The sequence below is a fragment of the Telopea speciosissima genome, chromosome 7, assembly GCF_018873765.1.
Source record: "Telopea speciosissima isolate NSW1024214 ecotype Mountain lineage chromosome 7, Tspe_v1, whole genome shotgun sequence".
Classification (NCBI taxonomy): domain Eukaryota; kingdom Viridiplantae; phylum Streptophyta; class Magnoliopsida; order Proteales; family Proteaceae; genus Telopea; species Telopea speciosissima.
Window position 1 is genome coordinate 4,160,555 of NC_057922.1, and position 13,503 is coordinate 4,174,057.

At 38.4% G+C, this 13,503-nt stretch overlaps 1 protein-coding gene across 1 annotated transcript; it reads left to right on the plus strand.

The window, feature by feature from the left end:
• On the plus strand, positions 1-13,245 carry LOC122670131 (phosphatidylinositol transfer protein 3-like). Its single transcript, XM_043867099.1, has 6 exons — positions 1-145; positions 9,794-9,869; positions 10,050-10,226; positions 10,489-10,587; positions 11,864-12,106; positions 12,656-13,245. Exons 2-6 carry the CDS (start codon positions 9,795-9,797, stop codon positions 13,049-13,051), a joined length of 990 nt encoding a protein of 329 aa, XP_043723034.1. The 5' UTR covers positions 1-145; position 9,794; the 3' UTR covers positions 13,052-13,245.
• Positions 13,246-13,503: the final 258 nt, after the last annotated feature.

Genomic DNA, 13,503 nt, shown 5'->3' on the forward strand with positions numbered 1-13,503 from the left:
CGTCCGTCTGTCTCAGCAAAACCTTTCTTCTCCTACCCTTTAACGGTTGATCAGATTTCTTCTGTTCTTTTGCAAGATCCATCCACACATAAATCTTTTTTCCTTTTGGCGGAGAGGAGTTAAGGATAAGCAAAATCGACGCCAGGTAAGCTGTCTATTTTAGAATTCGTTGGTTGGGTTTGGTTGTTGTGGTGCCATTGACCTTTTCTTTGAATTTATTTATGGAATGTTAATTGTTAGATCGCCTGCAAAATGCTTGATGAATTCATTTCGATTGTCATCTAATAACATTTTGGATAGTCAAAGTTGTTAGTAATGAAAAACTTGAACTAGTGCTTCTCAAAAATCTCCAAATTGCTAATGCTGATTGGTCAACTAGTATCGTAAGAAGTTTTTTACCAAGGAATTTTTTCTGGCTTGATAGTATCTAATTTGCATTGAATGGAAATGTAATGCTTAACAGCTCACCATTGTTAATTTGTTGCATTTAAAACTCTTACCCATTGTAAATTGCAGTAAAATTTGCTGGCACCAAAAGAAAAGAAAAGAAAAATGCTATAAGATTTGGCATATTGTCAGAATAAAAAGCAAGAATGCAGACCTCATATCAGTTCGTTTATGATATGTAGAATTATAGATTCTCCTTTGAGCATCTATCTTCTCTTGATTCAATCCATGATCTGAGCTTTCTTTGGTTTATTAATTAGTAGTAACTCAAACTTTGAAGAGTTTCATAGTTATGGGAGACTACTGAGGTTAGGTTATTTGGAATGAGCAAGAATATTTTTTCTGAGATTTCATAGTTATGGAAGAATACTAAGGTTAGGTTATTTGGAATGAACTAGCTTATTTTGATGTTTAATGGTTCAGTAATTGGATGACCTGATGGCAGTGTCTGGTAATGGCATGTGAGATGCACACTGTGTAACTAAATTCACTTGGAAAATCTGTGTTGTTGGTCTGAGTTACATGGTCTTGGAGGCTTCTTTGCTTGCTTGGTGACGCAAGTCAAGAATTGGTTCTAAAGCCTCCTGGACTACAGGATTTTTTTTTTTTTTAATTTTTTTTTAGATTTGGTTCTCTCGATCAGCCCCTGAACAAGTATACCATATACATGGATATTGTGCTTATAAAACTTTTAGCAGAGTTTAAAATCATTGCCAGATTGGTGTATAGTGGTCCCAGACATGCTGTATAGTGGTTGTATCACCCAAGACCTGTTGCCCTAAGACTTTTACCATGGATTAGCTAGACTTAGGTGGTCCAGAGGAGTTCTGGTCTTAGCCTTGTTTGAACAAAGAATGATTTCAGGGCGGTGTATTGTTAGTTGCTGATTCGAGTATGCCTCCGTATGTAGGTAGGTACAGGATAGGTTGAAGTATAGAAGTGATGTATGACAAGTACCTGCTATCAAATTCGGAGTAGATCTACTCTTCTAATCTGGTCTGAAAGTTTAGAATACAGTTTAAGGTTGATTGTGCATGGATCAAACTGATACCTAAGGTTTTATTGGCTTTAGTGGTGGAGAGTGTTGCAGGATATTGGGCTAAAATCTAAAAATAAAGGAAGTTGGTGGATATAAAATAGGGAGCCAGTCTAGTGGTCTGTCTGACTATAGTATTTTAGGTCGTCGGACATAATATCCACCATGTGGCAAATCACTTAGGGCCTAAATTTTGTGTACAACCCTGATTTCCTGTCAGATTTGAACTCAATTAGAGTTGGCTATGTGGAAGTATAAATCTTTGAAGATCCATTACATTTTGAAAAACAAATGAATTGCCAAAAAAACAAGGAAAGATGCCAATACATGGGGTGTGTGTGTGTGTGGCGGTAAATGATTTTGCTGTGAAAATCGACATGTGGCCAATCTAGGCCACGCCCTTCCTATTAAACGGTTGGATTTACCAAACCATCCTTCCATGTGGCACATTAGGTGGCAAGTACATGGAAGCTTCCATGGGTGAATCGATCACAATAAACTTTACCAATACATATAAGAACTTGCAAAGAAAGGGGGGGGATTAGGTTCTTGAACCAATGAGGGAGTCTCATGACCAATTAAGAGAGCAATTACACTTTATAAACCCACAAGAGTATTCCAGATTTGCTTTAATATATACAAATAAAGGAAAAGAGTGATATTTGTGGAGGTTTGGCCATTCCCTCCCAAAATTATTCAATTTATGGTTCAAACTTTAGACTCATAAATAGATAGCAAGTGGAAGCAATAGCTTGATTCTTTTATTTTAAGTTCCTATCTGGGAAACTAAGCTTCAAATTTTAGATGGATTATTAATCTGACTCATACTAGAAATATCATCAACATTCAAGTTAATTAGGCAATATATTGAATTCCTACTGTTCTCTGTGGAAGACTTGGTATTCCCAACATCAAAAAATGAAATCTTGAGGATACCTAAGAGAACCATAACACCATAGGGTGTTCTATTTTCAAATCTTGCATGATTTTGGATTAGGGTTTCCACAGCATATGTGCTCCAAGGAGTGAAATAAATAATAGAGGAAGTCTGATTTGTTAATTGGTTAAGAAAACTAAGAATGCGTGCTTTCTCGGCAGAGCTAGAAGTCATAGTAGTAATTGGAGTTCTAAGAGTAAGGTTTCTGGGGTTTGGGTTTAGAGTTTGTTTTACCAGATTGAAAGTTGATTTGAAAACAAAGTGTAAATGGTGAAGATGGGATGATAACAAGGCATAGGGTTGGTGATGTATGCTGTACAAGGTTTGGTTATGGTTTGGTTGGATTAACTAGTGTTTCAGAAGTGCATATCTTTGGAGAATAATGTGGAAGTTATGCTGGTTTGATGGGAAATTAATGGCCGCACGCTGAGGGTAGAACCTTATAGGAGAATAGAAGAAGAGGAGAAGAGAGAATAGAACCTAGTATACCCGGTGCATATGTGAGAATCAATTCACACCGCCATGAACCCACATGGTTGGGCTGGAGGGAGAGTTGGCACCGTGAGAAACTTCAATTCATAGAGAAAAATAAGAAGAGCAAAGCCTATATCCTCTAGGCAAGCAAACTCCTGCTCAGAATGGTACTCTTAGCTGCCTCTAGAATTATGGATGTTCCTAAATGAAATCCAATCCAAACAAGAAAAAATGGAGACTGCATCCCAGCCTTATGCCCTAATAGCTTGCCAAATTAACCCCTAAAAGAATTAAAACCATAGTCCTAAACCACTTTTCCACCTTTATTACAATCTGTGAATGCAATTGAAAATCAACTTAACCTTAAATCTTTCAATCTAGTAACTCAAATTAAAACCTGATTTATTCCTTCAACCATATACTTCTTTACCTATACCCAATGACTGGACATACCAATCACCCTGAATGGGTCCCATCTGTGTGCTCCACAGAGCAGAAACTCCAAAAAACCCTGGATTCTGCTGGAGCATATAACGATACTTAAAGTTATTCAATATTCACCCCTCAAAAAATGATAATTAAAGTTATTTTTTCCTATTTTACCCTTTGAGTTTGATCACCGCAGTAGGAGTATAGGCTTCAAAGCCCCTAATCTAGATTGGGTGATAACATGCCATGTGGTTTTTGTAGTCAAGAAAGGCTTGGATCAAGTCAAATGAGCTCTGAATATGGTTAACTTCAGTGGGGGATATTTTGGGGTGAATAAAATAATTTATTAAAAGAACAAAGAAAACAAACCCAAAAGGCTGGATACAAGCCAAATTAGAAAGAAACTAAGAGACACCACAAAGCCTTAAACAAGGCAAAGGAGAAGAAAAAACAAGGACCAAATGGTCCACCACAAACTAAGTTTCCCATTCCTTGGAACAAAGGTATTATGTGGAAAATCTTAGGCGGTGACTTCGTCCAGTATAGACGCCATGGCTATCCAAATCATCATCATTTTTAGGGCGCTTCGAAAATGCCTTATGGTCATACAGAAGGCAGGCTGAAGGAGGGGGCTGCCAATCGGGAATGCAAAGGAAAGGAGATTCCAAGATTGGATCAATGATGGCATCACTCAGCATAGACTCCGAAAGCTCCTCCGAAGAAGCGACAGATGAACTATCAGCCTCAGGATTCAATTTACACTGAGGGGCCCTTGAAACTGGCCTCTTTTTCTTCTTCTTGGCAAAGGACCGGATAGGGGAGAGAGAGGTGGGGCACAACAACCCCTCACTCTTATCCATAACCGATTCCCTAGAATCTCTCCTCACATGAGCGGGCACAACAACTTGTGTAGAAAACACCATTCGATCCAAAGAAATAGGACCAGAAATGGTCTCCCCACATTCAGTATTAGGCACACAGAAAAGGTCTCCTTCTTTAGAATATTTTCCCTCAAATTCCACCCCTATATGATACCTCAATCCCATATCATTTACTGCTTCTTTGGAATTTTTCCCTCCTCAAAATCCGCCCCTATGTGATTTTCCACCCACTCATCCTTCTTATCGTCATCAACTTCCCCTTCTAATTCTATGCCAGCTGGTTCATCCAACAATTCTCCTTCCTTATTCCTATCCTCTTCACCTCCTTCAATTATGCCCACCAAATTAGGAGGAAAATCTGCATCCATTCCCTCCAAACCCGCAAACTTGTACCTTCTATAAACATTTTCTCTTTGCTTTTACAGGTAACACCCTCTTGCCTTGTATTAATAACTCTTCCAAAATTTATTTCCTTAAATGAATTTGAAACTTGTTAAAGTGTATATCGAGCATACAGGGTTGTGCTCTGATCGAGATACCTACCTCCTATGTGTCTCGTTTTCTATTTGTAATTAAAGTCAGTCCTAGTTAGTCTATTGTTAGTCTAGTCCTAGTCCTAGTTTGGTTTCCTATTGTAACTATGTTTCTATTTTGTGGTTCCTAGTAGGATTAGGAATCCTTTCTTTGTATTCTGATTCTATATAAATAAAGGCACTGTGGGGGGACTGCTTGTTCGATCGATTGTCTCAAGACAGTCCCCCTGTCTCTTCTCCATCACTCTCGGTTCTGGTATTTTAGGGTTCTATCCTGTTACATGGTATCAGAGTACAACCTTTGGTTGGTTGTTGACTTGCTGTTCTGGTTTGAAGGTCTTACAAGGTTTCTCTTAAAGGGGTGCAGCACCCTATGCTGCATACTACTTCAGATTAAACCCTAGTTGATGATACTAACAAACTAGGGTTCCACTGTTACTACTCTACTACTTGCATGGAGTGAAGATCGATTGCAGCCATTACATTCGAAGATCAAGTTACTACTATTTTTGGTGTCCAGCCAAACTTTTCTCATTTATTCTTGAAGGATTGTTCAATTGAAGGGAGAATCTGATCCGTTCTCCTCCTACGATCTTACTCAAGTGAAGGTCTTCATTTCTCCATGCAATACACCCTGGTTTAGGGTAATACTACTTTGAGTTTTTGGAAATCTATTTCCTTATTTAAACTCAGTTTGATCTCTCTGATTTGCTGAAATTTGGCTTTAAAACCCTAATTCTGATAATTGTTGTGATTTGGGTTCTTAAACCTTAAGTTTTTGGAGTCTCTTAAAGAGCCGGCTGTGCCTTTACTACTGGTTAATCTGATTTGTGTTTTGAATCCCTAATTCTGGTTCTCTCATGTGCCAATTGTATCTCTACTACTGCTACTACTTTTCTGCTGTGTTGGTGGTTAGTTGATATCATGGCTGATCCTAAACCACCAAGGGACTACGTTCAAGTCCAGATTACTACCATTAAACTCTCCGGAGTTTCAAACTACCTCTTATGGCCCAGTCAGTACATGAATACATTCATGCCAAAGGAAACTGAAGTACATAACTGATAATCCTCCTACTACTGATCCAAAGGATCTTTCCATGATCACAACCTACGATGAGTGGATGCGTGAGAACTCTATTATCAAAATATTGTTATGGAATAGTGTTGAACCTGCTATTGCTTCTAATGTGATGTTTCACACCCTTGCTAAGGATGTCTGGAATGACTTACGTGAAAGCTTCTCTCAAGAAAGGAACATCTCGCGTATGTATGATCTCTATGAGAAATTATTTAACTTTCAACATTGAAGTTGATTGTCACTTTGTTCGGGATGCTGTTATAAAGAAATTGGTTTCTACTCCATTTGTTTCGACTACTAACCAACTTGGTGATATGTTTATCAAAAAACTGTTTGGACCTGCTTTTCGAATAGGTTGTTCCAAGCTGGGTCTAGGTTATTTGTACGCTCCAGCTTGAAGGGGAGTATTAAAGTGTATTTGGAGCATATAGGGTTGTAGGCTATCTTGGTTAGAATATTCCTTATTCTAATTGAGATACCTACCTCCTATGTGTCTCCTTTTCTATTTGTAATTAAAGGCAGTCCTAGTTAGTTTATGGTTAGTCTAGTCCTAGTCCTCGTTTGGTTTCCTATTGTAACTATGTTTCTATTTGTGTTTCCTAGTAGGATTAGGAATCCTTTCTTTGTATTCTTATTCTATATAAATAAAGGCACTGTGGGGGGATTGCTTGTTTGATCGATTGTCTTAAGACAGTCCTCTTTTCTCTCCTCCATCACTTTCGGTTCTGGTATTTTAGGGTTCTAACCAGTTACAAAACTGATGTTGCACCAACTCACTACCCCCACTCCGGCCGCCATGTCTGGTTGATTTCTTATTGCAGCCGCCATCTTAGTTGGTTGAGCTCCCCGCAATTGCCCTTGTCGGATGAGTTGCCACCGCCCTTCATCCTCATAGGTTGTGCTCCAGCCGTTCTTGCAGATTGAACACTAGCCACACCCAAGTATCTAAAGCTTAGTTTCGAGGCCGGTTTCGGTCAGGCCTGAACTGTGTTGTGGCGGATCTCTTTTCGAGGTTTCGACACAGGGTTCGACCCAGGGAGGCCGAGGGTTGAAATTCAGAGTCGAAACTTGGGTTTTTGATCCTGGGGTTCGTTTTGGGCTGGCTCGTAATTGAGACAACTCGGAGATTTCAGTCAGTTTTGACTGAGATTTTGTTCCATGGCCACACCCACCATATCAAAATGAGAACCTCAGGCAACCACTTCGACATTAACATTCTTTACTCTCCACTCATTTCATAAACCATCTACACCTTTGGCGCATTGGGTCTCTTTGTGAACAAAGAGACGACACAAAGAACAGCGATCAGGTCTCCAATCATAGACCGGTGGTTGAGTAAACTGATTACTCCCCTCTGCAATCACCTGTACTGTGTCAACCAAATTTAGCTGGTTGGTCAGCTGGTTGCTATTTCTATATGCTTATGAGTTTTCTCCTAAAGCGGAAAAAAAGAGTTGAAAAGCTTAGTGGATTGTTGCTCAACAAAGACATAATCTTGGAGAACCTGAATTACTGTCCGGTTCATCTGCTTTTATTAAAACTTAAGACAGAATAAATTGCTGATGAAGACTTTTCCCTACTCCTTCTACCTTTATTGGTAAAAAACACTTGTGATCAGGCCCACATAAGAGTATCTGTAGCAACCTGAAAGTACCGTTAGCAGCAATTTTTTTTTTAACTTGAAAAAAAAAGAAGAGGAAGGACAAACTCTATTGTGGAACTTCAATCTCTCTCTCTCTCTTTCTACAGTGCGCTTGTGGGCATTACTATTCAAGTAGGTTTTGGCTTATTGAACATTCGAGCTCACAACAAAATGTGGACAATTTTACAGTAGGATTTAATATTAAGTCTGAAATGCTTTTGCTTTGATGCCAATCTGAAAGACCCTAAACATGTGGTAGGATGAACTCAAGCCTTGATATGTGTCTGCATAATGATCAAGGATCAGGATACAAAAGATCCTATGAAGAAGTTTAGGTTGACTGAGCTTGGATTCGTCTCCAAGTTTTCACCAAAGAATTTTGCTAACGTGAATGGATTCCTTAAGGATGATGAGGCAGAAAAGAGTGAGAGGAAGAGAAAAAGATGAGTACCTGAGCATTTCTGGGGGACCTATTTCCAAGTGAAATTGGAGGGTTGATGGCAATTGAATCTGACATGATTGACGGCCTTGAAGCTCAGTTCACAATCTATCCTCTGGGGAATGTAACAGATTCCATACCATTATCATGGAGGGTGAAGGAGTCATAAAATATGTTCATGGATATAGACTTACATTTTCAGTGCCAATCTATATTGATTGAATATGTGGACCTATAAGACATGTTGTGATCTCTTTTGGATCTCTCTCTCTAATCTATTGTGAGCATCCAGTGTTCATCATGGTTGATTTAGGAATTAAGGGCTTCTTTGTAAAGGCCTGTTTCCCAGGTTGATTTACAGGAGTGAGAGAAGATCTTCAAGCTTCAATCACTCTTCTTCATCCATATTCTTCCTTTACCCTTCTTCCTACTCAATGTTCAATCTAGCTTCATCATCAATCTTCGCGAAATTAAGAAAAATTTAAAACTTCAGTCTAGCTTCAGCCTCTGCAAGCTCTAATGAGGTGTTCATTTGGGGGGGGGGGGGGGGAGGGATGACATGCTGAGACCCTCTGTAGGAGATGGATGACTCTCCCTTACCTCTCCTAGAATCTGAGGTGTACAGACAATGACTAAGGTTCAGTTGCCCTCATTTTTCAAGAGAAGCTACTGAATAAATGGGGCCATTGTAGGACAAAAAAGTACATTGCTTTCCACTGTGTCCATGTTGGCTTCTCTACTTGCACCAGCATAAACAAAGTTTATATTCCCTTTGGATTCTCTGAATGTACTTCCAGTACCGCCTGCACCTGGTTTACCTGTATGGCAGCCATCAAAGTTGAGCCTGATGAAAGGGGGATCAGGGTGAACACATGTATGCTTTGCCACCAAATAGCAGGGTGTAGATCTAACGGTTCCTCCCTAGTCCCTCATAATGAAATCAACATAGATATACCACAGAACATGTCAAGAGTAGATGTTCTTCAAGGGAAACAATAAAAGAAATGATTTCTCTCTCTTGTGAAATTTTTTCCTAAAATTTCCAATCCAGACCATGGTTGGAATTCCTCATGTATTCAGCTAAGGCATTATTTTTTATCTTAAGGAAAAGAAATCTCAATTTGGATGAGGTTTTTCTAAAACCTAATGTCCTTTCCGTGCATGCTTAACTTTATATATATCCTGAAAGAGTCATGGAAAGAGTACAATATGTACTCTTCGAGGGGCAGTTCCAGGTATCTGCCATATAACCGAAAATGAAGCTTTAAAGCAAAGCTGCTATTAACAATCTGTGATTGATTCTGAGAATAATTCAATAAATTTGTTTTTCTCTATTATTACGCATTTTATTTGCAAATCCATTTTAAGGGGTTGCCAACAAGGGCTCAGTTTCCATCTTGGACTTCTTCTTCTCCTTGCCCTTTTTTGCTGCCTTTCATCATATGTCTAATGCAGAGGCTATGTAAATGCTTATCTGAATTCTTGGCGAATAGGCTGAGATATTTTTATGTTGGAGCTTAATTTTGCGTATAGCAACGAAGGGACTATGCCCAGGCTGAACTTTGGTTGTTATTTCATTATTGATCGTCATTTAATACATATTTTTCTTGGTCAGTGCGATTGTAGAAAGTTTGATCTCATTTGATCGTTCAGGCTTCTTTCTTTATATGCCTGATGTATTAATACTGGTAGGCTGTCTTTGCATGAATCAGTCCTCCTTTACATGACTGTTCATGTGGTAAATGCTGTGGGCTTTGGCAGTTTTCATTTTGTCTGGTTATTAAAGGCCCAGAGGAGAGAAAAAGAAAGTACTGTGATAACAAATTTTTTTTTTAGCGTCCAAATTAGCATGATAACATACAAATGTTTGCATACAGGAATTCCAATTTGAACAGTATGAGCGTGGTTTTGAAGAAATCCACTTCAAATGGCAATGAAGAACTATCAACATCTGAAGAGAAACAAGAAAAGGTACTCCTGATTAATTTCTTGTTTCCTTAGTTAATTCATTACAATTTGGTTAACTTATAAGCATTTATTTCTAGAGAAGCTCAACAATGTTTTTCATTTATACATTTGGGGAGAAGCATTAAAATATTCTTAGGAAATTTGGGAAAATTTATGTAGCCTATGATTGATTTACGGTTGCAGATTAATGAAGTGAGGAGGTTGTTAGGGACATTGCCAGCTAAGTTGTCCATATTCTGTTCTGATGCATCTATTTCAAGATATTTGAGGGCACGGAACTGGAATACTAAAAAAGCAACTAAAATGCTGAAGGAAACATTGAAATGGAGGTCCGAATACAAGCCTGAAGAGATTCGCTGGGTACGCTATCTTTGAGGAGTTTTTTTGTATTTTGTTATTTCTGCATCATAATCTGTTAACTGTTGCCCACAATTCAATATTTTTCATGGCCTTCTTCAATTCATAAAGAACTCTCTTATATTTTCAGCTATTGATCTGGTGGCTATTTTGTCTGGTCCCATACTCTTATCTTAATAGCTGCACTATTATGTTTTGAGATCAGAAGACGTTTCTTTGATGATTTCATCGCGAGTATTAATATCCTTATTTTCTTGTAATGTAGGAAGAGGTTGCTCATGAAGCTGAGACAGGTAAAATATACAGATCAAATTATGTGGACAAGTATGGGAGAAATGTTCTCGTCATGCGACCTGGTTGTCAGGTTTGATCTGATTCATCCTTTTGTTTGTGTGTGTTAAAGTTAGCATCAGAAATTCAGAGTCTAAATCATTGAATAAATGGATCCTACCTATAATCTAGTTCGATCTCCCTCTTCCCCCACCCTACCCATTACCAAGGTTAACTTGATCACCCTTTATGGTTCAGATGACAAGATAATTTCCATTTTCATTTACCAAAAAAAAAAAAATTCTATTTTCTTTTTTTATGGGGGCCCATCAATTAAATAGTTTGGATTTGTAACTTGACAGATCTTCAATAAATAGTGTATCAGAGAGAGCCCTCACAGGTCTCACAGGTCACACTCCTATTTATATATTATGAAAAAATATAAGCAAATTACATAAGTAGCCCTAACAGCTTGTGTATACCAGAGATACCCCTACATTTAATACTTTAACAGGATTGATGATTGTGTTTACTGCATCAAAGTCCCCAGTAATCAGTTTCTATATATGCATGCATTTGAAGACATATTTCAGGCATATTACATAGATTTATGCTGTTACATGTCATATTCAAAGGGAAAATTTCAATATCTCCCTTATAGTGTATCTATATTTACTAAAATTCCCCTATGAAATACTTCTGCAAAACTATACCCGAATTTACAACTTTATACAATATTATCTTCTTTGCTTTAGTTTAAATTCAATCGTTGCCTCTCCTAGCATATTTTTTCAAACAAATTTACAGTGGACTACATCTAGTACGGATGCTTCCTGATTTCTCACCTTTTTGTTTACAACATGTACAATTTTAGTAATACTAAACCTACATCTTTTCTCCGTAAACATTAGAATTATTGATGTGAGAATGGACACACAATTTTACTCCCATAAAAGAGAAAAAAGTTGCAAACTTGTATATGGTGGAAATGGGATGTGAGCAGATGGCTAGACCCATCGATGAGCATTCACCTGAAGCAGAACTAATTCATCTTGTTTAATTGGGTCGGTAGAGAAGATAAAATAATCTGAGTGTGGATGAATTTTTATTCTACAATTTGGAACAAGACATTGAGTCGTAAAATGATTTGCTAAGAGGGGCAATGTTGGAATTTAAGTTAAGAGGGAAGAAAGTGTTGAGTACATCTAAATATTTTGAGTAAAATTGTGCAGAAGTATATGAAAAGGGAGTATCAATAACTGAACTTATAATATAAAGGAGATATTGAAAATTTCCTATTTCTGACTGGTCCGTGTTTTAACTGTGTCTGTGTTGAGCCTTGATTACTCATATTCCTATTTCATGTGCAGAACACAAAGTCAACAAAAGGACAAATTAGGTATTTGGTATATTGCATGGAGAATGCGATTTTAAATCTGCCACCCGAACAAGAACAGATGGTCTGGCTCATTGATTACCTGGGCTTCAAGATGTCAAATATTTCTGTGAAGGTAGCTGTGGAAACAGCCCATGTTTTACAAGCCCATTACCCAGAAAGGCTAGGTCTGGCTATCCTGTACAATCCACCCAAGTTCTTTGAATCCTTTTATACGGTAAATCTGTCTCCTTTGATTCTTTGTTACTATTTTTCCCATTCGTTACTTACAAAGCAAATTATTGATTTTGCTAATACCCCCCTCACCCCCCCCAAAAAAAAAAGTTATAAGCCTCTGTTGGTATTCTTTTGGAACCACGTGAATCTTTTTGCAATATTGCCCATCTTAAATCTATGATCTGATAACTGTAGATGGTAAATTCTGTGTATTAAGGAATTAACAGGATGGCACCATGAAGAGGGTCTGGGCCCACAATTCTATCAGATATATCCTTGATTAAGATTCTGTCATTCATTGTTTCCTTCTTGTGGCAGAAATTTACAGAGTTAGATATATCCTGCTCAAGTTGTCATCCTCTGCAGTGAAAGTGGAACCACTTACAGTGATTTATTCCAAGTTCCATTGTGAATACATGTGTCTAATGCAAGCAATTGAGAGATTTCTCGTGCTCATTATAGATTTGCTGATGTTAATTAATTAACAAAGTCAGTTCAAAAGGCATTTTTTGTGGCTGTCCTCAAGGCTTAACAGACTCTATGATTGCAGGTGGTGAAAGCCTTTCTAGAGCCCAAGACTGCCAGAAAAGTAAAGTTTGTTTACTCAGATGACCTCAACACCAAGAAGATTATGGAGGACCTCTTTGACATGGACAAGCTGGAGGTGGCATTTGGAGGAAATAATCAGATGGGTTTTAACATCGATGAGTATGCTGAAAGGATGCGAGAAGATGACAAGAGAATGCCCACATTTTGGACCAGAGAGAATTCTCTTGTCAACCCACAACCATCCCTGGCAAATGCCACTCCTTGCGCCCCAGTTGACGTGGAATCCGATTCCGACGACTCTAGACAGAAGAATTCATTCTCTCAAGGGGTTGATTCAGGAGAATGCATGCCTGATGATAGTTCAGTAGCAGTCAATGGTAGTAGCAGCGGTGCTTGAGATATAAATTATGGTGTAGGGACAACTAATTTGGGAGGACCTGATGGTCAAAGTGATCCAAAACTGAGAAGCTGACGATGCTTTTAATTTAGATTAGAAGTTTGAAATCAATCTGATCCCCATGAGAGTGAATCCTTTTTCTTTTTGTTGGAGACAAAGAACTCATAAAATAAATTCCAATCTCATGGTTTAAATCATTAGATTCTCTCCACATTACATCCGGAGGTGTCACCCACACATTTCAAGGATTTGGGTCGTCTGTAGTGCGACGGGTTTGTAGCGCACCATCTAACAACCTACAGTGTTCTGGCATGCAACCCAACACACAGGTGGGGTGTTGGGCCGTGTGCCCAAGCATTGCGGGTCGTTGGATGTGCGCTACACTCCCTGTCATGCTACAAAGGAACCCAACGTCACATTTCAATACACACATGAGGTAGCCAACTAGGACT